The following is a 25,062-nucleotide window of genomic DNA, read 5'->3' as shown; positions in this document are numbered from 1 at the left end:
AACACGGTAAAAAAATGTTGGTGATTTTTTATATTTCTTTTTTTGTCACTAAAACTTCATTTGCCTAAAACACTATTTTTTTTTTCATTTTTTGATATATTTTAGAGGACATCAAATGCCAACTTTTCAGAAATTTTCAGGTTGTGCAAAAAATCTCTGACCGAGTTATGTATTTTTGAATCAATACTGATTTTTTTCAAAAAATCGAAATATTGGTCGCAAAAATTTTTCAACTTCATTTTTCGATGTAAAATCAAATTTGCATTCAAAAAGTACTCTAGTGAAATTTTGATAAAATGCACCGTTTTCAAGTTAAGGCCAGTTTTTGGTTACTTTTTTGAAAATAGTCGCACTATTTCATTTTTTAAAATGAGTGCACATGTTTGCCCACTTTTGAAAAAAATATTTTTGAAAAGCTGAGAAAATTCTCTGTTTTTTGCTTTTTCGAACATTGTTGATACGACCCTTAGTTGCTGAGATATTGCCATGCAAATGTTTAAAAACATGAAAATTGATGTTTTCCAAGTCTCACCCAAACAACCCATCATTTTCTAACGTCGATATCTCAGCAACTAATGATCCGATATACAATGTAAAAGTATGAAACATTCGTAAAATTTTCCGATCTTTTCGAAAAAAATATTTTCAAAATTTTTGAATCAAGACTAACATTTCAAATGGGCCAAATATTCAATATTACGCCCGGTCTTGGGGAAAGTTGTTCTAAATTTAATGAGCTTCTACATCTGAGGAATGCTAAGAATCCTTGTAAGAATCGTATAAATATGGCGCCCTCCACAGGTAAAATAGTAAAACAGTTCTGGAGTTTTTTTTTTTTTTTTTTTTTTTTGAAAGGTCCAATAAACCACATTTTTCAGTTTTTTTTACCCATAAAACAAAAACTGGAAATTTGGTTTATTGAACCTTTTCAAAAAAACTCCAGAGTTGCTTTTCTCCATTCCTTTTTGAGATTTTTCTCCATACAAACTTCAAGCAAAAAGAGGGAGGGGTTCTCGTGGTCAGAATGAACTCAAATTTAGAGTTAAGCCTTTTTATGGGTCAATCTTTGATTTCAGGGGATAGCCCCAAGGAAGACAGGGGAATCAGTTTACTTTTTTCCATTGAAGTTTTAAGGAAAAAAGGATAAAACATGTACTTGCTTGCATGGTAAATTGTCAACGGGTAGGAGTCTAAAATTGCAAACAAAAAAGTGTCCATGTAGTTTATGGATGGCCCCGAGGATGGCTCTTTATGTACAAAAGTGTTCAAAAGCCTTTTTTTTTGTTGCTGGAATTAAGTTAAATTTTATCAACTGAAAAGTCAGTATTCGATTTTGTTTTTTAGATTCTACAGAATTCTCAATTAATTCGTATTTGTCACATTTAGAGATGATCTAGGAGATGATTTACTGTAATTTCAGCAAAATGGTGTTAGCCTAGGTGTTAGCTTTATCGTTGTGTGTAAGCGCCATACACAAATGATGTAACATTTTAGTTCTCTTCTCTTCTTAGAGTTTGATAACTTGAAATGGATAGATGAAAGATATATCTAAGTTTACTGAAATAAGTCGATGACCTGATTGAATATAAAAACATTATTCTTTGTGCAAAATATTTATGCATCAAAAAGTGTCCTGCCCCAAGTCGCAGATCATCCAAAACTGTTGCGCGTTACGTTTTCACCCATCACCCCAAGAAGCCACACGGTAAAGTTAAAATGATAATTCTATCAAGCTCAGTTTTCGCACTTTTCCTACAATTTTGTTCAGTCCTACCCACATAACCATGTTTTGTTTTCCGTGCATCTGTCAAACTTTTTTGCGATCTGGCATCGCCAGTCGCAGCGAGTGAAAAAAAAATAGTGAACGTCATTAGATTCTGTGAGTTGGAGGTATTTATATGGCGGAGTGAAAATTTACGCGAAAAAGTGAAATAGTTTCGAGGGTCGTCGTCTGTTTCGTCCATCGGAATTCGCAGCGAGGCAGTGCGTGGCGGAACCAGGCCCTTCAGAATGTCCCCGCCGGGCAATGGAATCTTCGTCGTCCGGGGCGAGATGTCCACCCTGACGACGGCGATGCGTCGTGGCTCACGGTGGAGTTCCAACTCTTATCAGGTAAGGGGGCTGGCGGCCACGGCCGCTGGTTGGACCATAATTATGTTGATTTGTTGGAAATTTGATGTTTGGAGACAGTTCTTGATGTTTACGAGCTTGAAAAATGCTACAATATGGTTTGTTTACAGGATGACGAAAAGGACGTGCTTCTAAAGAGCTTCCACGAACTGAAGGAAAAGCTGCTGCAGGTTGAGGATCTGAGGCTGGTCGAGCCTGGATTGTTTCTGAACCCCTTTCTGGAAGTGATTCGGTCGGAGGACACGACGGGACCGGTGACCAGTCTGGCCTTATCAGCGGTGAACAAATTTTTGTCTTACGGATTGATTGATCCGACGCATTCGACGCTGGCGGCCACGGTTGAGAGCATTGCGGATGCCGTAACGCATGCACGGTTCGTTGGAACCGACCAGACTTCGGATGGGGTCGTTCTGATGAAGATCGTCCAGGTGCTGCGGACGCTGGTGTTGAGTCCGGAGGGGAGTGCGCTGTCGAACGAAAGCATTTGCGACATTATTTTGAGCTGTTTTCGGTTGTGCTTTGAACCGCGGCTGAACGAGCTGGTCCGTAAGACGGCTGAAAATGCGTTGAAAGACATCGTGTTGCTGTTGTTCATGAGACTTCCCCAGTTTGTGGAAGGAGGTAACTTTAATCTGAAATCGCTGAAGATGCGTTCCAGTTCGATGGATCAATCCAACAAAAAACGAAAGAGCAGTCGTGCCGAGCTTAAACCAGTCGCGGTAACTGCTCCCAAGATAGTGGCCAGCGAAGAGGGTTCGCTGGAGCAAACGGAACCAACAACGCCGGTGGTCAGCAATGCACCGAAGGGATTGAAACCACCACCCCTTTCCACTACTCCTGCGACTCCGGCAGGTCCGATTGTAGACATGCAAGGTATCATCTCGCAGACTCCGAAAAGCAGTCAAGAACCCAAAACAGACCCCATCCCAGAAGAGGCAGATCATCAACAGACGCAGCCAGAGTCCCTTCAAGAAGTACCGCAAGTTGCAGAACTTCTGGAAGAAGCACCGATGGAATCATTTGTGAACGCAGTTGGCGTTCGATTCACTCACCAGCAGGAGGATGAAACGCCGGGTCCGGTTTCCCATTTACCGTACGGGCTGCCGTGCATCCGCGAACTGTTCCGCTTCCTGATATCTCTGTGCAATCCACACGATAAGCAAAACACCGACGTCATGATTCACATGGGGCTGACCCTGCTGACGGTCACCTTCGAGGTCGGTGCGGACAGCATCGGCAAGTACGACTCGTTGCTGGCCATCGTCAAGGACGATCTGTGCAAGAACCTTTTTGCGCTGCTAGCCACCGAGCGCATCTCGATCTTCGCTGCCGACTTGCAGTTATGCTTCTTGATGTTTGAATCGCTCCGCTCGCAGCTCAAGTTCCAGCTCGAGTATTACCTCACCAAGTTGACCGACCTGATCGTCAACGAGAATCCCCGCATCCTCTACGAAGCGCGCGAACTCGCCCTCGACAACCTCCTACAACTGTGGCGCATTCCCGGCTTTGCCGCTGAACTCTACATCAACTACGACTGCGACCTCTACTGCACGAACCTGTTCGAAGACCTCACCAAGCTCATGTCCAAGAACACCCTCTCGGCGACGCATTCGATCTACAGCGTGCACACCCTGTCCATGGACTCACTGCTGACGATCATCGCATCCATCGAACGGAACTGCATCCAGGCGAAGAACGGCGAGAAAACGACCTACATGCGACACTCGCGCAACAACTCCAGCGTCGACAAAATCATCCTCGATCCAAACATTTCCCTCGATCAAACCATCGTCGGCAGTCCACCCGGAGACCAAGACGGTGACGTAGTCGTCGAAAACATCAACAAATACCTAAAGTCTAGTCAGAACGAGGACCGACTGCGGCAGCTGGTCAGCCAGGAAGGTGCCGCCGACGGAACTTCCCTATCCCACGAAGAGCTGGCCGCCATCAAGAAGAAGAAACGCCTCCTCACACAAGGCTCGGACCTGTTCAACCAACGTCCGGAAAAAGGCATTCAATTCCTCCAGGAAAACGGCATCCTCAGCCCGGTGCTGGACCCGCTCGAGGTGGCGCACTTTCTACGGGAAAACTCCGGCCTGGACAAGAAGATGATCGGCGAGTACATCAGCAAGAAGAAGAACGTCGAGAGCAAAATTCTGGAAGTGTTTGTCAAGTCGTTTGACTTTGCCGGACTGACGATCGATCAGGCGCTACGGTTGTATTTGGAGACGTTCCGACTGCCCGGGGAAGCTCCGCTGATCTTTCTCGTGATGGAGCACTTTGCTGACCACTGGCATGTAAGTTAATTTTTGCTTGATTTCTGTAAAAAAAGTAATACAATCCAGACTCGATTTTGCTTGTCAAAATTTCATTTATTCACGTTTTTCTATACTTGATTTGCTTACACTCATACCCCGATGGTTTCACACCAACTGTTGTCAAACAAACGGGGTCACGTTTTAGTTTGACACCCCTTTTACGCAGAGTTCACACACACTATCAAACGTTTGTTTTGATAGTGTGCGTGAGCGCCGTGTAAAAAGTGACAGCTCTTCACTTTTTAGTTTGACTTTGACCAAACTAAAAAATGTCAAACGAAAAAGTAACCAACCTCCGGGGGTTGAGTGTATTCTAAAATCACAAACATTTTTTTTTTAAATAAAAGAAACTGAAATATTTTTTTATTGTTTGGATTTCAATTGAGCAACTTAAATGCAGTCCGTTATTGATTATTTAAAGTCCTGGCCTTAATATCTGTATAATCGAATCACGAAAATTTATTTTTTTCTGAAAATTGGGTCTCTAACCTAAAATATGACTCAAAAAAAAATCTCCAAGTGAACTGATTTGCTGTAATCTAATATTGTGGAATTTATAAATTTAAAAAAAAATGCGAGAAAATAAAAATTTAAAACTACAGTCGACTCTCTGGTTGTCAATATCCAAGGAACCGTCGAGGAAGAGAATCATCAGTTTACAGAACGATGCAAAATGAAGACTCGATTGAAAATATGTTTTTCTTGGTACCCAGCTATGGGAGAGAATCATGGCAACGTCCAGCAAACAAAAACAAACTAATGTCAAACACCCTTCAAGGCTTCGTTTCGCCATGAAAAATGTCTATGCAAGCTATGAAATTATTGACAACCGGAAGAGATTTTTAAAGCAAACAGAATCCAAGGGACAGTCGAGGAAGAGATCCTTCAAGCAAGAGAAAATATCGAGGAATGAAGATAATGGAAGTATGCAGATTGCAGATTGAAGGGACTGAAGAATTCATCGATAGATGGAGCAATATTGATATCGAGAAGATCGACAGCCAGAGAGTCGACTGTATAAGAATTGGAGAATTTTACATTTGTTTAAATAATGGATTTTAGAATAAAAAATATGATGCGTACTTAAGCAGGAAGGTGCTGTGTCCTATCCCTCGCCTAGACCAGACCAAAATCCATGATAAATCTGACAGACCAAATCTGTCAGACCAAGACTGTCAGACCAAAGAGCAAAAAGTAAACAATCTTGTTCTTCGACGTAGGTGCACACAAATCAACAAAAGAAAATTTGAAAACGATTTTATTTTTTCAATTCAATGACTGGGTTTGGACTGCAAAATTGAATGGACGTCAGAAAATGGTTAAGCAGTGCGGCGTCCTGTACACCGACAATTAAATAAGCAATTAAAAGCCTTATTCTTCCACTTCAATTTTTGATCGCGTTTTCGGTTTACACCTGAAAAATCTTGAATTATTTATACGGATTTGTGATTCCTCTCTTTCCACCATTCCCTTGTACTTAAGGGGGTACATATAAGACTATTACAAACAAACTCGCACTTTTTGACAGTTTGGCAGTATGCCTGCATTTGTTTACAGAAACGACAGCCTGGAAAATTGCAAGTTTGCTAGTTTGCTTGTCATAGTCTAATACCTAATTTAGCTTGAAACGGCAAAGGGAGCGTTCTTTTATTATATAACGCAACTGTTTTAGGGGAGTGGGTCGAAGGCTATACAAAAAACGGTTTAAGTTTATCTATTTTGATTTTTTTTTTTGTGACAAAAAGAAAATTTCAAGGTTTGTTGACTTTTTTCGACTCGCTCTGCAAACGTGAAACAATCGCTTTTTTGCAAGCAGTTACATAATCCAACTTTTCCGTATCCTCAGCAAACCTCAACTCAGTATCCAGATTTTTAAGCGAAGATGGCGTTACGAATGGTGCACGCCCGAAATGTCAAAATCGCGCAACATTACATGGCATGACGGCCACACTTTTTTTTGTAATGTTGGTAATCGCTGCGCGATTTTGACATTTCGACGCCAACATTTCAAAAAACGTCATGTACAAACCGTGCCTTTTGAGAAAAACGCATTTGAATGTTGAGTATCATTTTTCAATTCCCATTTTAATAGAAAAGCAATGGGGCGTAAAGGCAAATGGGCGTAATATTCAATGTTTTGCCCTTTTGAAATGTTAGTCTGGATTTATTCATTTTTGTTACGACCGCTGAGATGGCCACACTGCCGAGCGGTGCAAAGTCGGCGGTGTAATCGGCCGACTCCATCTAGTCTGTCAACGCGCGCGAAAGGGAAAAGCAAAACAAACACAAAAAGTTCTCCATTTTCTAGAACAGGCAGAAGATTCTGTTCGCAGTGAAACAATTATTAAACAGTCGTGTAATTTAGTGCGTTAGGGCCGAAAATCAACGTTTATTTGAAGCCTATCCAAAAAACACACCTGTAAGTAGAGTGAAGAAGAAATTAGTGCAAATTTTGTTGAATCTAATAAGAATTACTTACCAGCTGCGCACGACGATTGAAGAACAGCACCGTTCACCGTACCGTCACTTGGCGCCACTCCGGACGGTGATGATAAGCTGTGAGTTTACCTGAAAAAGAAGAAATATGATTAATTAACAAAATATAAACAATAAACAGGAACTGGCGAAGGAGAAGGACTGTAGGAAGGTCAAGGAAGGAGGTTTATTGTGAGGAGGAAGACTATTTGAGTGAGTAGAAGAAAGGAACTGAAATCGTACATATACTTACCCTGAAAATATATTTTTAGTTTTAAAGCTGCTGGAGACAGCTGCTACAGAAAATTTAGTTTTTCTCAACGTTCATCCGAACAAATATTATTTTCGAAAAGATCGGAAAATTGCACGAATGTTTCATGTTTTAATATTGAAAATCGGACCATTTGTTGCTGAGATATCGACATTAGAAAATGGTGGGCTGTTTGGGTGAGCCTTAGAAAACTTCAATTTTAGAGTTTCTTAATGTTTAAGCCGCTGTATCTCAGCAACCAGAGGCCCAATCTTCAATCTCTCTTAGACAATTTTATAGCAAATTTTCTGAACTTTAAAAAAAAATCAGAAATGGTCACTCATGGTCACTATTTTTAAAAATCGAAAAACTGCAAATATTTCGCTAAAATCAAAATTTCGGTGGCTATATCTTGAAAACAGAGCCTTTTATCAAAAAATCTGTTAAGTACTTTTCGATTGCAAATTCAATTTTACATTAAAAAATTACGTCAAATTTGTTTTTGCATTAAATTTCGATGTTTCCCAAAAATCACCTTTTTTCAAAAGTTCATAACTCGGCGGCAGATTTTTTGACCATTTTTCTCTATGGCTCAAAAGTTGCTGGTTTTTGTCCCCTAAAACATATCAAAAAATCTAGAAAATCAAAAATACGTATTTTGGAAAATTGAGGTTTTGTGAAAAAAAATTAAAATCGGCTATTTTTTTCCGTGTACCTTTTTTTCAATAGTCCTCAACAATACCTACAACTTTGCCGAAGACTTGGTGTTGATCAGAAAATTCATTCAAAAGTTACAGATATTCGAATATTTACGTACCATTTTTGTATGGACAGCTGCCAAAATTGTACGGAGACTTGTAAGGGGGAACCAATGACAAAAAATAGCTTCTTTTGTCATAGGGAAGGCCCTCACAAAGTTTGAGCCAAATAAAAAAATACAAATAAAATCCATTTCCGGTTTCGGTAGAGAATTGCTCTACAGTAGTTGTTCGGTAACTGGGCTGCTTTTTAACTGGGCGCTCGATAACTGGGACGTAGCCTAGTTAAAAAGCAGACAAACGTCAAAAAACTAAAACAAACTGAAATCACCGAAGGATTATTGGATGCAAAAATCATGTTCAATAAATTAAAAAAAAATATTTCAAACTTTTATGTAATTTCAAGTCACAATTAAAGAAATATGAAAAGTAACCATTGTAAATAAATTTGAGTAGCTTTTATTTTTATATTTCATCAAGAAAATAGTATGCATCGGTAGTCCCCTCGTTTTTTTTTTTTTTTTTTGTTCAGCACACTTAACGAACAGCATTCGGTGACTGGGCTACGTTCTCAGCCCAGTTACCGAACAAGTACTGTATTCTAACAGTACAGGCACAATGCTATCCGTTGTAGATGTACTTCATCATCAGTTCACTAAGGGCATCTCCACCGGAGAGATCTAATTGTGTGGCAAACCTATCGGTTGGATCCCCAGTTTTAGCTTTGCTCCGTAGCTAATACACGTTTCCGCACCGCTGGGAGCTAATTTGGCTACTGAATCAAGCCCACCGCAGGAATCTAATTTATTCATTTTCCAGTTTTAGCCGTTTTGTTGATCAAAATCAATGAAACTATGTTCTAGTATGATAGAACATGCTTCCAATTGCATTATATGTCCTAATTGTTTGCTTACATCAATAAAATATAATTTTCAAATTTTTAAAAGAGTTCATCCGATTTGCTCCCGACATGTTTGCACCCCAACTTTCGCACCGCGGGTAGCAAAGCTAATGCTAAATTAGCCTTCGAGTTCATTCAGCGAAGAAAAAGTTCATCGGGGATCCGTCGAGTAGGCAAGATAGGTGCTCGAGAAGTCCCCGAGCTGCCGGTTGCTAATTTTTAGAATTATTTGTATTTGTTTTGGTTGAAGATCCATTTATTTTGATTATCAAATTTTCATGAATATTAAAGAAATGAGTAAATTGGATGAACAAATCGAAGAATTGGAAATTTCCTTTTTGAATGCGACTGAAAATCATAAACGTTTTAATAATCTTGTATTCGATATAATAATATTGAAAATCCCCGCCTAATCTCAAAATGCAGAATTTTGAAATTAAAAGGACAGATATAGTTTTTTGGTCGAAATGAAAAAAAAAGAAATTGTCTTTATAGCTGTCGGCCCACATGTCGGCCACCAACCAGTAACCTCTGGATTGTGAGTCCAGTGCGCTGTCCAATTGATCCACATGGACGGGATCGAAATGAAGTAAACGAGAGTGAAAAAACCCGATTTAATCCCACCTGGGGTGAGATAGAGCCTTTCTTACAAAAGGAAGTTAACGGCAGTTGATTTTTTTTTATTTTTTTTTCAAAGAAATAGCAATATAAAGAATGGTCCATTCATAATACAATTCGAAACTCAACCATATTTTTTCATATAACTGAAAAGCGCTGGTTTTTGCCCCATTTGCCATGGCCGGTTGTAAACTGTGCTCGCACACAAGCATTTTCGATTTTTTAAATCAGAACACATTGTTTTTGAGACAGAGAATTAGCTCACAATTTGCGATGTTCGTAATGTTTTCTGCATATTGCTAAATTGTTCGTATTCTCTGAGTGTTTTTTGCACTTTTCAAAATATTAAAAATTAACGAGAAAACAAAATAATTCCGTCTTGCTCCAATGCGTTAAAGTGGTTACAAAATAACTGGCAGAAAGTGTTTCAACACCCGAGAATTTGCCGTGTTGTAAACAACGATGTAACGGTAAAGCCGCATAAATGTTCTTGAAAGCTTTGAAACGCCTACTGTAATTCACTAAACTGTCATTTAGGCGTTAGGCAAAATTGAGAGCTTTCAATAAGCAAGCATTTAGGCGTTTTTGGGATTGGGAAGCATACAACGACTGAGCGCTCGGTGGGACTTCACTACGACAAACGCAAACGTACCGAATAAACCACCGTGGTGCGCTGGTACGATGAACAAAAATACTAATACACAAAAAGGCTAGTACCGAAGCTAGAAAACCAAACCCGCGATGTGCGTTGTCACTGGCACATAGGAAGCTTGAACGCTTCCCAGAAATTCGTTCGCTCAGAGTTCGATCAGAGAATGAGCAAAACAAAAAAGAAAGGCAAAAGAATGAGCATGAGGCTTCAGAACAGATAGCTGCTTGCGTCTAGTTTGCGTTAACTGAAGCTTAGCATAGAAAATAATGATAGGCGATGTGTTATGAACGAGCAATCGATAAAGCAACTTGCACTAAAAGGGGGTAATCTAGTATCAAAACTCTATACGCGCCAGCATCACGCGCCAGCATTGCTCGCGTCTGCATGTGAAGCTCAACTTGGCAACTTGGTCGACGAGGCGTCGAAAATCGATCGTCCATGATTTTTTGCAGATTTTTCGAATGAATATTTCTCGAGAAATGATTTGGGAACGAAGCTTGATTTGGCGTCGGAGCCAAAAGCAAACACTATACCTTTCTTTAGTAAGAAAGGCAAAAATGGAAATTTTCTAAAATCTGAACGGTAAATCCAAATGAGGTCAAATTTGTTTCAGAACATCGAGTATGGTCTAGATTATGATGTGGAGAAAAATTAGATAAAATGCCAAAGGAATAGTTTTGGCATTTGGTGAAAATTGGCTTTTACCTTTTTAGGGTTTTTCCCCCTCACAGTGAATTAGTCCACAAGCTGTAAATCAAAAACCACATTACCGACATGGATGAAAATTTGGGAGGATGTAGGGCTGGAAAAATGCAATTTTTTGGACAAATAAACGATTTCAATACTTTAATTTTCGACCGAATTTTCATTTGAAAACCGCCTGATTTGGTGAAAACACACTCCGAGTCCCCATAAAAAATGGATAAATTCAAATTTGGTATGGAACTGGTTCAGGTTCAGCACATCCCCTTTCAAATGCGCCCAAGAGAGCATAAATCCATAATGTGGGCTCTGAGAAACCCCTACCACAAAATTGAGCACTTTTTACCACACACGGACGTCACGCGTGCTCTACAGTAAATTAAGCGCCAAAATTCGGATATTGGAGGTAGACGAATTCTGTCATTGTCAATCGATCGGGCGTCGAAAATCGATCGTCCATGATTTTTTGCAGATTTTTCGAATGAATATTTCTCGAGAAATGATTTGGGAACGAAGCTTGATTTGGCGTCGGAGCCAAAAGCAAACACTATACCTTTCTTTAGTAAGAAAGGCAAAAACTTGAAAATTATCATACAAATATCTATTTTCTGACTGAAAAACTCAATAAAAACATATCTAAAATTCGGAAATTCAAAATAAAAAATATGCAGAATTTAATAATAATTTTAATATTAATGTATTTATGTATTCAAGAGCTCAACAATTAAAAAAAAACTTCAGAAATTATAAGTCGAAATTCCAAAAGCTTAAAACTGTGAAATTAAGAAATTCTAAAATACAAATTTACGAAAATCCCGAAAATCTATCATTCAAAAACACTTATTTAAGACATTAAGAATTTAAAATTTGGGAATTTAAGAATTTGGGAAGTTAAGAATTTAAGAACTTAAGACTTTAAGAATTTAAGAATTTAAAAGCTTAAGAATTTAGGAATTTAAGAATTTATGAATTTAAGAATTTAGTAATTTAATAATTCAAGAATTTAGGAATTTAAGATCAGGATTGCATGTTTTCAAATCCGCATTGGCTTATTTAAAATGTTTTGCTTGAATTTTGGTTTTTACTCAATACAAATGATTTGTCTCTTGCATGTCCGGCAGTAGATCGACAATGCTTTGACCAAAATTTATCAAACACAGCCCCAATCTGACCTAAAAACCTAAACTGCATCACCCCAGATTGTCAAAAGTAATTTTTCATGCGTAACTTGCAGCACAGGAGGGAAAATATCTCCAAACTCGAAGAATTGAAACCGAAAAATCAATCATCACTCCTAAACATTTACTGACGTGAGCAGGATAAACTCTTTGTTTACAAACTCACATTGGCCTAATTACTGTGTTTTGCTTGAAAAAACCATCCGTTAAACGATTTGCTCTCGGTAGATCCCGGAGCTAACCTGAGTTTTGTTTAGATTCGGATGAACACGGATGAACTCGAACCTAAATTAGCTCTCGCACAAGTACCGCGGTGGGCTTGACGCGGGTGGAGATGCCCTAAGAGCTTGGAATTGTTCTGCCTTGTTCCGGCCGGCACAAAAGTGCGTACAAGCCTTCCCAGCCGACTTCGATTTTCAAGAATGTTTCAATTTTCCATTTTTTTTTTTCTAAATTTTTTTTTTATCTCGTGTTTATTTTGGGGTCATTTTGAGCAACTTTAGATTTACAAAAAAAACATTACTTTTCTTGTTTTATTTTCTTTATTTTGACTTGCATTTATCTTGTTAAGTTTATGTTTGTTTTTGTTTGTATTTGACCTATTACACCATTCATGTTTTACAGTCCCTTTTTTTCACACAAAACAAGTCGCACTTTCAACCCTAAAATTTTCTGGAAATTTTAAGAGTTTTTCTTTCCAATTCTCCTTTAAAGATCAAAAATTGGTTGAAAAATTGATTTTTGGCAACATTTTAGATCGAAGCCCGTCTAGAGGCGCGGGGTTGGGTTGTAGAGAGTCAAAAAAATAAACAATCATTTGTAGAACAGCAGTATACGACTCACAGGAATCATTCATTTGCTTAAACTTCTTTTAAAATCGAAAAAAAAAATCATTCTTTTTTCCTCCTTTTCCAGACGTGCAACAACGAACCGTTCGCCAACACGGACGCCGCGTTCCGGCTCGCGTACGCCATCATCATGCTGAACATGGACCAGCACAACTACAACGCGAAGCGGCTGAACGTCCCGATGACGGTGGACGACTTTCTGAAGAACCTGCGCGGCCTGAACGGCAACTCGGACTTTGACCAGGAGATGCTCACGAACGTGTACAACGCGATCAAGAACGAGGAAATTGTGATGCCGGCCGAGCAGACGGGACTGGTGCGGGAGAATTACTTGTGGAAGATGCTGCTGCGACGCGGCGCGACCAAGGACGGTCTGTTTCATCACGTGTTTGGGCCGAACCACGATCGGGAGTTGTTCCGGATTATTCAGGGGTCGACGCTGGCCGCGTTGAGCTTTATCTTTGATCGTAGTCCGGAGAACTCGCCGCTGTACCAGAAGGCTACGGGGGGTTTTATGAAGTCGGCGGTGATCGCGTCGCACTACAGTCTGCACGGGGACTTTGACGCGCTGGTGTTGACGCTGTGCAAGTTTACGAGTTTGTTGAATCCGCCGAGCGATGTGCACGAGATCACGGCTAGCGTGCTGTTTGGGCAGAACGCCAAGGCCCAGCTGGCGATGAAGACGGTGTTTGCGTTGATTCATGACCATGGGGATTGTATGCGGGAGGGGTGGAAGCACATTACGGATGTGGTGTTGCAGTTGTTTAGATTGAAGTTGCTGCCGAAGGCGCTGATGGAGGCGGAAGATTTTTGCGAGCCGGGCGGGAAGGTGACGCTGTTGCGTGAGCAGAATCTGGTTCCGAAGACGGATGCTGGGTTGTTGAGCTCGTTGTACTCGTACTTGAGCAATGACAGTCAGCGGCAGCCGTCGTACGAGGAGCAGGAGATTATCAAGCAGTCGAAGCGGTGCATCAAGGAGTGTCAGATCGAGCAAATCGTGAACGAGTCTAAGTTTTTGCAGTTTGAGTCGCTGGTCGAGCTGGTGAATTGTTTGCTGGGGATGATCAAACCTCCGGAGAGTCACAAGTCGGTTGGGTTGCCGTACGCGGAGAACACGGTTGTGTTTTTGCTTGAGCTGTTGGTGAAAGTTCTGATTCAGAATCGCGATCGGTTGCTTCCCATTTGGAAGCCTTGCCAGGATCAGCTCTACCTGTTGTTAAGTGGATCTTCATCGTGCGATTACAGCTATCTGCTACAGCGGTCTACGGTTGCCCTGTTGAAGCTCGCGATTTATTTGATGCGCAACGAGGAGATTTGCTCGACAATCCTGCAGAGTTTGCGCATGCTGTTGATGCTGAAGCCGGCAGTGATTCTGGCCATTTCCAAACCCATTTCGATTGGAATGTACGAACTGCTCAAGACTAGCGCCCAGAACATTCACTCCGAGTCCGATTGGATCATTGTGTTCACCATCTTGGAGTGCGTCGGAGCTGGTGCGCTGCCACCCGAGTACGAAGAGACCCCGGTCGTGTCCGGGACGAAATCCGACGGAGCACTCAGCAGTGAAGAGGACTCCGGCCTGCCGGATCGTGGCTACATCTCAGACTCGGAACTGAGCGCGATCAAGAGTGCACACTCTTCAAATTCATGCACGCCCCTTATCAGTCCCACCGGCGACAACTGGATCCTGGTGAACAAGGACGCCGACATCGTCTCGTCCCGGTCGAGCTCGCCGAAGCATTCCATCCAGTACCGGTGCAAGCTGCTCGAGCACTCCCCCTTCGCCCTGGTCAAGTGCTGGGAAAGCCTTGCGTTTATCGTGCGCAACGTGGCCCATATCACCCCGTACAACTTTGAAAGCTGTGTTCGCTGCATCCGAACCTTCGTGGAAGCCTCCATGAACGACGGCAAAGAGAACCGCCGAAGGCAACGAAGTGGCAAAACTTCCCGCAATCGGAACCGCAAAAACGACGCCAGCAGTGACAGCGACTCGGAAGAACTGCCCGAGGCGTACCAATCCATCTCGATCCAACTGCTGGACCTGATGCACACGCTACACACCCGCACCGCCCAAATCTTCCGCTGGTGGGCCGAGGAGGGGGGCGCCCTGCCTCAATGTTCCGCCCTGTGGTCGCAGGGCTGGTGCCCACTGCTCCAAGGCATCGCACGTCTGGCCACCGATCAACGGCGGCAGGTACGAATCTCTTTCTACTGTTCAAATTAAACATCTAACCCCTTCAACTTCCTTCCAGGTTCGAACCAGCGCTATCACCTGTCTTCAGCGTGCGCTTCTAGTGCAGGACCTGCAAACCCTAACCGGACTGGAATGGGCCGGTTGCTTCAAGCAGGTAATCTAAACATCATTCCAAAAAAAGACTCCCAAGCCACTACAAACCATCCACCTTGCAGGTCCTTTTCCCCCTGCTCTCGGAGCTGCTGACGGAAAAGCCCGCCAAACCGGCCGACTTTGGCCTGCTGGAGGAGTCCCGCATGCGCACCGCCACCATCATGTCCAAGGTGTTTCTGCACCACCTGAACCCGCTGATTGGCCTCGCCGGCTTCAACGAGCTGTGGCTCGAGATACTGGACTACTTTGAGCGCTTCATGAAGATCGGCTCGGACATGCTGTACGAGGCGGTGCTCGAGAGCCTGAAGAACATGCTGCTGGTGATGCATTCGGTGAGTAGAGTTTCGTGTGTCACTTTGGTGGGAAAAGTCAGGGAATTTTGGAATTGACAGAGAATTAGGAAGAGATACGATATCATTGTTCAATTTCGAAACTAAATATTTCGTCCAGTTTTTAAAGCATTTTAGAGTTTTTATTTTAGAATATATTTTTTTTTTTGATTTTTAAAATTTTTGAGTTTTAATGTTCTAGAGTTCTAGAATTTTAAAATTCGCAATTTCAGAAAATTTGCGTTTGACATTTTTAGAATTTTAGAACTCTTATTATTTTTCTTATTTTTTCACTTATTTTTAGATTCAAATTTTGTATTTTTTAAAAATTTTAGTATCTAAGAATTTTGTAATTTTAGAATCTTGATTTTTTTTGAATTATCTTTTCAATTTTATGTTTTAGAATCCAAGAATTAAAAAAAATTATTTAAATCTTTGAATATTCAATTTTGCGAAAAATTAAAATACTTGAATTTTAGAATCATAAAATCTTTGGATTTAAGAATTTGTGAATCTCCAGAATTTTAAAATTTTAGGATATTAGAATCAAAGAATTTTTAAATTTTATAATCTAAGAATTTTGTAATTTTAATATTTAAAAATCTAAGAATTTTAGAATCCAAAAATTTTAGATTTTCAATAATCCTAGAATTTGAAAATTTAAGAATTAAAAAAAAATAGTATTTAAGAACTTCATAATCCATACACTTAAAAAATCTAAGAATTTCAAAATCTTTTGTTTTTTTATTTTGGAAACTTTTAAATTTTCGAATTTTAAAATGATAAAATTAAAAGATTTTTGAATTTGAGAATTTAAGAATTTAAAAATTTTAGGATTTCTGAATCTAATAATTTAAAAAATTTTTAAACTAAGAATTTTTAAATTTTAGTATTTAAGAATCTAAGAATTTAAAAATGTTAAAAAAATAATATCTAAGCATTTAAGAGTACTTAAATTTTAGAAATCTAAGAATTTTAAAATTCTTAATTTGTTTGTTTATGAACTTTTAAAGTTTAGAATTAAAGAATTTTAAAATCTTTTTGGATTTTATATTTTAATAATTAAATTTTTGGACCTGAGATTTTAAAGAGTTTAGAAACAAATTAATTTTTATTTTTTATATTTGAATCTAAGAACATAAGAATGTTAGAATTCTAGATTCCAAGAATTTTAGCATTTTGGAACTTGTAAATTTTAAAACGAATAAAAAATAGAATTTAAGAAAGGAATTTATTAATTCTAAGGTTTAAAAATTTCTGACTTCGTTAAATTTAAGAATTTGTTTTTTATGGTTTTTGAATTTCTAACTTTCTAACTAGATTTTTTGCATCTAACAATTAAACCATAAATTTAAGAATAGTAAGAATCTTAAAATTTTTGAAATTTTAAAATTTTAGATATTTTTAATGTTAAATGTTTAGAATCCATGATTTTTAGAAATCTGAGAGTTTTTAAATTTTTGGAGATAAAATTTTGCGAATTTTAAAATATTTGAATTTTAGAATTATCCAAATCTTAGGATCTAAATATTTTATAATTTGAGAATCACGTAAATTTTAAAATCAAATACAGTCATCCCTCATATTCGGAACAGTTTCCAGATCTGCCAACGTTCAAGAAATTATAGAAAATCGATAATTGAACATAATGATTTGCTTTTTCCTTCATGTGAAAGCTTTTCTTGCGATCTTTCGGTTGATGTATAGACTTGCTGTATATTTTTACGTTTTATATCAAGTTTTTAAAGAAAAACATTGACCCTTGAAATCCACAGATTCGGAACACTTTTTTCTTACGATGTAAACAAACTTTTTTTTTCTCCAGGAGTACATTTTTTTACAAAAAAAGACTTCACACTCTGAAACCAATAAAACTCAAGCTTAGTGATGTTTTAAACATGGTCTGATAACTTTTTTTGTGAAAATATCAATTAAATTCAGGTGTTCCACAATTGTGGGAGGCACAATAACATCCCACAATTATGGAACAGGCAATTTGGAGGCAGTGTTTTGCTGCCCTGAATAAAATAGTCTTGAAATGAGGTTTTTTGTTCAAAAAGTGTTATTTTTACTTGTGAAATAGCAAGAGAATGTCCAAATAAAGGTCCTAAAAATAGGAGGGACGACAAAAAAGTTGCATTTTGCTTCCTATTGACAAATTACCACAAAAGTGTTCCAAATTTGTGGGTGTTCCGAATATGTGGGATGACTGTAGTTTTAAAATTTTAAAATTTTAGAATTCAAGTATTTTAAAATTTCAGAAATCTTAGAAAAAATATTTTGTGAGCTTCTAAATTTTCGAATTTTCAAATCTTAGAATTTTTTGGATTTAAGAATTTGAGAATTTTAGAATCTAAGAATTTAAAATTTTTAGAATCTTAGAAAATTTAAGTATTAAAGAATTTTATAATCCAAAAATTTTAGAATTTCAGAAATCTTAGAATTTTTTTTTTTGAATTTTAAAATTTTAGTTTTTAGAATATTAGAACTTCTAATTTTTTTTTAGAAATCATAGAATTTTAAAATTCTTCAATGTTTTATTTTGTGAACTTTTAAATTTATGAATTTTAGAATTATAAGATCTTAGGATTTTAGAATTTGTGAATCTAAGAATTTTAAAAGTTTAGAAGCAAAGAATTTTTAATTTTAGTTCTTTAAAATCTAAGAATTTTGAATTTCTAGAATCCAAGAATTTGGAGGAATTTATTAACTCAAAGATTTACAAATTCCTGATTTAGTTTTTTTAGCTTTTGAATTTTCTAACTTTTTTAATTTTTGAATTCTTGAATGTAACAACTTTTTGATTAGTAAATTCTTATAGCTTTGCAGATTTTTAATTTTGAATTTAGCAAGAAACTATGTCTGGAACTTGTTTTACTTTTTCATAATTTCGTAGCCGGCCTCAAGTCCAATGGAGTTTAGTAACAGAGATTTGTTTTTCCTTCAAGGTTTGCGTGTTCCACAACAGTGACGGAGTGACCCACTCGACCCTCTGGGATGTCACATGGCAGCGAATTTCCGGCTTCCTTCCAAACCTGAAGGACGAATTGTTTAAGAGTGATGGTAAGATATTTGTGAAATGAAATTAAAACATGAAGATAACAAAAAACTTATTTTCAGTTCAAACACCCAAAGTTGCACCCGTTCCGTCACCACAACCGCCAGTAGAACCTGCCCCGGCCGTCAACATCCAGCCAAGTATTATCCTTCAGCCTCCGCAGGGGTCATCCGAGCCATCGGCCACCATTCGGCTGCCAACGGGAACGTCCAACCTGCTCATCGACAACACCAACCTAATAAATCCACCTCCGGTGGAACTGCCGCAGGTCGCTCCCGTGCTGATTCCCCAAGCGGAACTTGCTTCGTTACCCGTGAGTCCGGTCCTTCAACCCGTAACCCCGCAGCAGGCCCTTTCGCTGGAAAACAGTCCCACCAACACCAACCGCTACTCCAACATTATCGAACTGCCGGTGACACCGTCGCCGCCGCCGTCGGAGCAAGTCCAGCCGACAGAAACCGACCCCCAAGTTCCGCTGAGTCACCTCGTTGGCGGGAACCAGTACCCGTCGCTCCACAACGTCCCCATCGGAATCGCGCAAAGTTTCGCCCCGATCTTTGTCCAACCGAACGCGAACCCGGCCGAGGGCGCCGACATCTACAATGACTACATCAACGATCCGTACAATCTGACGCTGCAGATCGACTCGTCGGCTCAGGATCAGCAGCAGTTGCCGCAGTCGGCACCGCAGCAAAATGTATTCCAGTCGGCCAACTACTTCCAGTTTGGCACCGGCCGGATACCGCCAGGTTCGGAAATGTTGTTTGGTGAACCATGAAAAAAGAAGCGAGAAGCGTTCACGGAACCAGTCTAATCTAAAGTTCTTTCTCCACTCTTCTCTTTTGACATTCCTTTGCACGCTTTCACTGGAACCGCGGGAACGGAACAACCTGCTACTTTTTTAGAACTGGAAAATGGCCAGGAAAATCAAACTGACGATTGTGACGAGTGATGAAACAGTTTGCAAATTGTTGGTGCAAAGCAAAACGCGTTTAGATATGAAATGATAGATGATTTTTTAAACTAACCTTTTCTTAAACGATTCGGCGTCTATTTGTATTATATATTTTGTTTATCGTGAAAAAAAAAATGTTGTTAACTATGTATTACAAACACAAACCATAAATAACCGACTATTTAAACCGGGGGCAAAGCTAGGAAAAGGGACTTCTTTTTTTTCGTTATCACAAAAAACACACATTTTAATAGGCGTTCTGGTCACAGACATCCACACTGATAAAGATATTCACATTTTATTTTAATATCCAATTAGAAGAGAATTATGAAAATATTATACACCCCACTGGGTCACGTAATTAGAAGAAAAAAATATATAAACCTACAAAAGTGTTTGTGAGAAAAAAAACCCCCATACTCACGTGTTTTGCGTCGCCTCCCTTCGAAATACCTCCAGCACCTGGTCCGGCGTGCGGCACCCCTTCTCCAGCACGATCGTCTTCTGGCGCGACTTGGAGCCCCGGTCCAGGCTGACGTCGCTCTTGCGCAGATCGAGCAGCTTGGCCAGATACTTGACCAGCTCGGTGTTGGCTTCGCCGTCGATGGGGGGAGCGGCTGGGGTGAAAAGAGATATATTATATCATTACAAATATATGTTGTTCCCCTTCCTTAAAAAAATGAGAAAGTAAAAAAGATGTATCGATCAATGTAAAAAAAAAGATTTAAAAAAAACTGCTAAAATTTGTTTTCGAATTTTTTTATTTTTCCCGTGTTTAGAAGGTCATTTTGAGCAACTTTTGTTCTACGAAAAACTTAACTTCTTTTGTTTTATGTTTTTCTTGTTTCATTTTTAGTATTTTAATTTGCATCTTGTTTAGTTTGGTAGCATTTGGCCGATTCTACCATCTACTATCATTACATTTTGCCTATGTAATTTTTTCATGTTTTTACAGTAACTTTTTTAAATTTTTTGCTTGTTTTTCACATTTTCTGCTATAAAATGGCAACATTATCATTTAAATTGTAAAAAATGCGTCGAGTCATACTATGGGACACTACAAAAATTACTGCATACTTCTTTTTACTTAAAATATAAGAAATGTTAGTAAAAAATACAGCCAAAGTTGACCCTAAAAAATGACATTTTTAAAAACATTGGCAAAGTCACATAAAACAAGTAAAACTTTTAACCTATTTATTTTCTATAATTTCTTCTTCTTTCCAATGCTTTTTACAGATCAAAAATTGGTTGAAAAATGGATTTTTGGCGATTTTTTAAATCGAAGCCCGTCTAAAGGCGGGGTAAGGTTGTAGAGGGTTAACTTGTTCAGAATAAATTATATAATGCCTTTTTAAGCATTTTGAATCAAACTACTATTTTTTTTTTGTTTTAATATTTTTGCTAATATTGAATTTGTAATTTTGTAATTGTAATTTGAAATTTATGACCACAGATCGGTACAAAACGTAAAAGCTTAAAAAAGTTGTTTCATAAATTCATTGATATTTTGCAAATTTTGCATGAAATTAAAGATTGAATTTGTTGCAAAAATGAGATTTTTCAAAAATGATATTTTGTGCAGAAAAGTCTAATTAATGGGTGTTTTTTAGTGTAAGAGCAATTCTCTGAGTTTTCGGTCATTCGATTTTTTTTTTTGTATTTTTTAATCCGGCTGAAACTTTTTTGGTGCCTTCGGTATGCCCAAAGAAGCCATTTTGCATCATTAGTTTGTCCATAAAATTTTCCATACAAATTTGGCAGCTGTCCATACAAAAATGATATGTGAAAATTCAAAAATCTGTATCTTTTGAAGGATTTTTTTGATCGAGTTGGTGTCTTCGACAAAGTTGTAGGTATGGATATGGACTACACTGAAAAAAATGCTACAGGGTAAAAAAATTTTGGTGATTTTTTATTTAACTTTTTGTCACTAAAACTTGATTTGCAAAAAAAACACTATTTTTATTTTTTTTATTTTTTGATATGTTTTAGAGGACATAAAATGCCAACTTTTCAGAAATTTCCAGAACGGGCAAAAAATCTATGACCGAGTTATGATTTTTTGAATCAATACTGATTTTTTCAAAAAATCGAAATATCGGTCGCAAAAATTTTTCAACTTCATTTTTCGATGTAAAATCGAATTTGCAATCAAAAAGTACTTTAGTGAATTTTTGATAAAGTGCACCGTTTTCAAGTTATAGCCATTTTTAGGTAACTTTTTTGAAAATAGTCGAAGTTTTTCATTTTTTAAAATTAGTGCCCATGTTTGCCCACCTTTGAAAAAATATTTTTGAAAAGCTGAGAAAATTCTCTATATTTTGCTTTATTGAACTTTGTTGATGCGACCCACAGTTGCTGAGATATTGCTATGCAAAGGCTAAAAAACAGGAAAATTGATGTTTTCTAAGTCTCACCCAAACAACCCACCATTTTCTAATGTCGACAATGTTAAAACATGAAACATTCGTGAAATTTTCCGATCTTTTCAAAAAAAATATTTTCAAAAATTTAAAATCAAGACTAACATTTTAAACGGGCCAAACATTCAATATTACGCCCATTTGAAATGTTAGTCTTGATTTTAAATTTTTGAAAATATTTTTTTCGAAAAGATTGGAAAATTTCACGAATGTTTCATGTTTTAACATTGTAAATCGGACCTATAGTTGCTGAGATATCGACATTAAAAAATGGTGGGCTGTTTGGGTGAGACTTAGAAAACATCAATTTTCCTGTTTTTTAGCCTTTGCATAGCAATATCTCAGCAACTATGGGTCGCATCAACAAAGTTCAATAAAGCAAAATATAGAGAATTTTCTCAGCTTTTCAAAATATTTTTTCAAAGGTGGGCAAACATGGGCACTAATTTTAAAAATGAAAACTGCGACTATTTTCAAAAAGTTACCTAAAAATGGCTATAACTTGAAAACGGTGCACTTTATCAAAATTCACTAAAGTACTTTTTGATTGCAAATTCGATTTTACATCGAAAATGAAGTTGAAAATTTTGCGACCGATATTTCGATTTTTTGAAAAAATCAGTATTGATTCAAAAAATTATAACTCGGTCAAAGATTTTTTGCCCGTTCTGGAAATTTCTGAAAAGTTGGCATTTTATGTCCTCTAAAACATATCAAAAAATAAAAAAAAATAAAAATAGTGTTTTTTTGCAAATCAAGTTTTAGTGACAAAAAGTTAAAAAAAAATCACCAAAGCATTTTTTTTCAGTGTAGTTCATATCCATACCTACAACTTTGCCGAAAACACCAACTCGATCAAAAAATTCCTTCAAAAGATACAGATTTTTGAATTTTCACATATCATTTTTGTATGAACAGCTGCCAAATTTGTATGGAAAATTATATGGACAAACTAATGATGCAAAATGGCTTCTTTGGGCATACCGAAGGCACCAAAAAAGTTTCAGCCGGATTAAAAAATACAAAAATTAAAATTAAAGATAAAAGACCGATTCCGTAGAGAACTGCTCGTAACTTGTTTTTTTCTTCTAAGCAATCCTAAAGCAATATCCAAAACTTTGCCGAAGACACTAAATTGATCAGAAAGTCCGTTCTGAAGATACAGTTTTTTTTTGTTTATTGTCGTCTTTAAAAAAAAAATATGTTTGCGGTTAAATCCCATTTAAATTCTAATTAAAAACCCCAGCTCATTTTTGGGATTTGGGCTCGGTATGCCCACCGGAACAAACTTCTGAATGCCCGTCAAAAACTTATTTTTGTAATTCCGTCGTGAAACTACTTACTTTTCCATTCTTGAACGACGAAATAGCCTACTTTTCTGTACCAAAAATAACAGAATCGAATAGGGACCATCCATAAACCACGTGGACACCTTAGGGGGTATGGCGATTGTCCACGGTCCATACAAAAAAGATTTTTTTTGTATGGACAATTGTCCACGAAGGGGGGGGGGGGGGTTGAGATTTCCAAAAAAGTGTCCACGTGGTTTATGGATGGTCCCATAGCAACACTTTTCAAAATAAATGCTGAAAAGTTCTACTTTTCAGCACTCAAATGGGTGCTGAAAAGTTGACTTTTCAGCACTTTTTTCGAAAAGTAACACTTTTCAACATTTTTTTGATTTAAACGATTTGTTGACAAAATACATGAAAATTTGACATAAAATTTCACTCAGTGTGTGTTTTTTTGAATTGCAAAAAAATGTTGTACGGAACTCGTTGCAAAACTTGATTTTTTCCGCACTCTTCGTATTTATCCAACTCGGTGAACCTCGTTGGATAAATGTACGACTCGTGCTGAAAAAATCCTCTTTTTGCAACTACTATTTTGTTGCACTCATATACTACTTACTTTTCCATTCTTGAACGACGAAATAGCCTACTTTTCTGTACCAAAAATAACAGAATCGAATAGCAACACTTTTCAAAATAAATGCTGAAAAGTTCTACTTTTCAACACTCAAATGGGTGCTGAAAAGTTGACTTTTCAGCACTTGTTTCGAAAAGTAACACTTTTCAACATTTTTTTTTATTTAAACGATTTGTTGACAAAATACATGAAAATTTGACATAAAATTTCACTCAGTGTGTGTTTTTTGGAATTACAAAAAATGTTGTATGGAACTCGTTGCAAAACTTGATTTTTTCCGCACTCTTCGTATTAATCGAACTCGGTGAACCTCGTTGGATAAATGTACGACTCGTGCTGAAAAAATCCTCTTTTTGCAACTTGTTGCATAAACTACTATTTTAATGCACTCTTATAGCATAACTGTATTTAGGGATACTTTTTGCTACAACATTTTGAAACTAAGGCTTAAAATTTGAAATTTAGTTTTTCTCCATCACAAACCCTGCTCACCAATTTGAACTCCAACGCCTTCGTCCTCGATGCCGGTAATTCCGTTGAATTTGGAGCCCGGCTTGGCCAGTATTTTGATGAGTACGTTTCCAGACTTGGGTTCGACGAAAACCGGTCCCTGCACAACGGCCGCTGTCGTCGCCGCAACTCCCTTGTCCTTTGCTGTTTTGCTACTTCCCTTGGACGATGATCCTTTCGATTTACCGGACATGGTTCTGCTGCTACTGCCGGCGTTCACCGTTAATCGCACGACCGTAAACAAACAAACGCGATTCATTCATGCGCCTGCGACTGTGCGGATTTTGACGGTCAAGTCAGCTGTCAGCTGTTGGAGCTTGAATCGACGTCAGTTTCAGGTGTAAGGGTAGGTGCACTAGTTGTCGGTTGATAAATTTTATATTTTCGAACAACAATTCTGGAGTTTTTTTTTTTTTTTTTCAAAAGGTCCAATAAACCAGATTTTCAGTGTTTGCTTTTTGAGTATTTTTTAATACCCCTGACTCAAGGCGGTTTCAAAAACACATAAAAATAAAAACTGGGAATTTGGTTTATTGGACCTTTTCAAAAAAAAATCCAGAAATCTTTTTCTAAATTTTAAAACTTAAAAAAATAAAAACAAATTTCATAAAGTTTGAAAAACAATCCTAGAGTACTTTTTCAAAAGGTCCTATGCGCCAAAAGTAAACAAACTGAGTT

General features: G+C 37.9%; 2 protein-coding genes and 2 long non-coding RNA genes across 4 annotated transcripts; 2 read left to right on the top strand and 2 right to left on the bottom strand.

The window, feature by feature from the left end:
- The first annotated feature begins 1,833 nt into the window (after nt 1-1,833).
- Nucleotides 1,834-19,886, top strand: LOC6032227 (Golgi-specific brefeldin A-resistance guanine nucleotide exchange factor 1). The gene is made up of 8 exons (XM_038265422.1): nt 1,834-2,112; nt 2,241-4,427; nt 12,898-15,024; nt 15,083-15,178; nt 15,240-15,509; nt 18,455-18,569; nt 18,627-19,313; nt 19,470-19,886. The coding sequence occupies exons 1-8, from the start codon at nt 2,011-2,013 to the stop codon at nt 19,514-19,516; spliced, it is 5,631 nt and encodes a 1,876-aa protein (XP_038121350.1). The 5' UTR covers nt 1,834-2,010; the 3' UTR covers nt 19,517-19,886.
- Nucleotides 6,776-7,082, top strand: LOC119770473. The gene is made up of 2 exons (XR_005278844.1): nt 6,776-6,867; nt 6,931-7,082. It is a non-coding gene; the product is annotated as an uncharacterized LOC119770473 (long non-coding RNA).
- On the bottom strand, nt 6,806-7,032 carry LOC119770472. The gene is made up of 2 exons (XR_005278843.1): nt 6,928-7,032; nt 6,806-6,865 (listed from the first exon to the last, which is right to left on the bottom strand). It is a non-coding gene; the product is annotated as an uncharacterized LOC119770472 (long non-coding RNA).
- LOC6032226 (UPF0235 protein C15orf40 homolog) lies at nt 19,461-24,752 on the bottom strand. The gene is made up of 2 exons (XM_001842813.2): nt 24,367-24,752; nt 19,461-20,136 (listed from the first exon to the last, which is right to left on the bottom strand). The coding sequence occupies exons 1-2, from the start codon at nt 24,641-24,643 to the stop codon at nt 19,940-19,942; spliced, it is 474 nt and encodes a 157-aa protein (XP_001842865.2). The 5' UTR covers nt 24,644-24,752; the 3' UTR covers nt 19,461-19,939.
- Nucleotides 24,753-25,062: the final 310 nt, after the last annotated feature.

The sequence above is a fragment of the Culex quinquefasciatus genome, chromosome 3 (assembly GCF_015732765.1).
Source record: "Culex quinquefasciatus strain JHB chromosome 3, VPISU_Cqui_1.0_pri_paternal, whole genome shotgun sequence".
Lineage (NCBI taxonomy): Eukaryota > Metazoa > Arthropoda > Insecta > Diptera > Culicidae > Culex > Culex quinquefasciatus.
The sequence above is the reverse complement of the archived record's forward strand: the minus strand, read 5'-3'. Positions and strand labels throughout refer to the sequence as shown.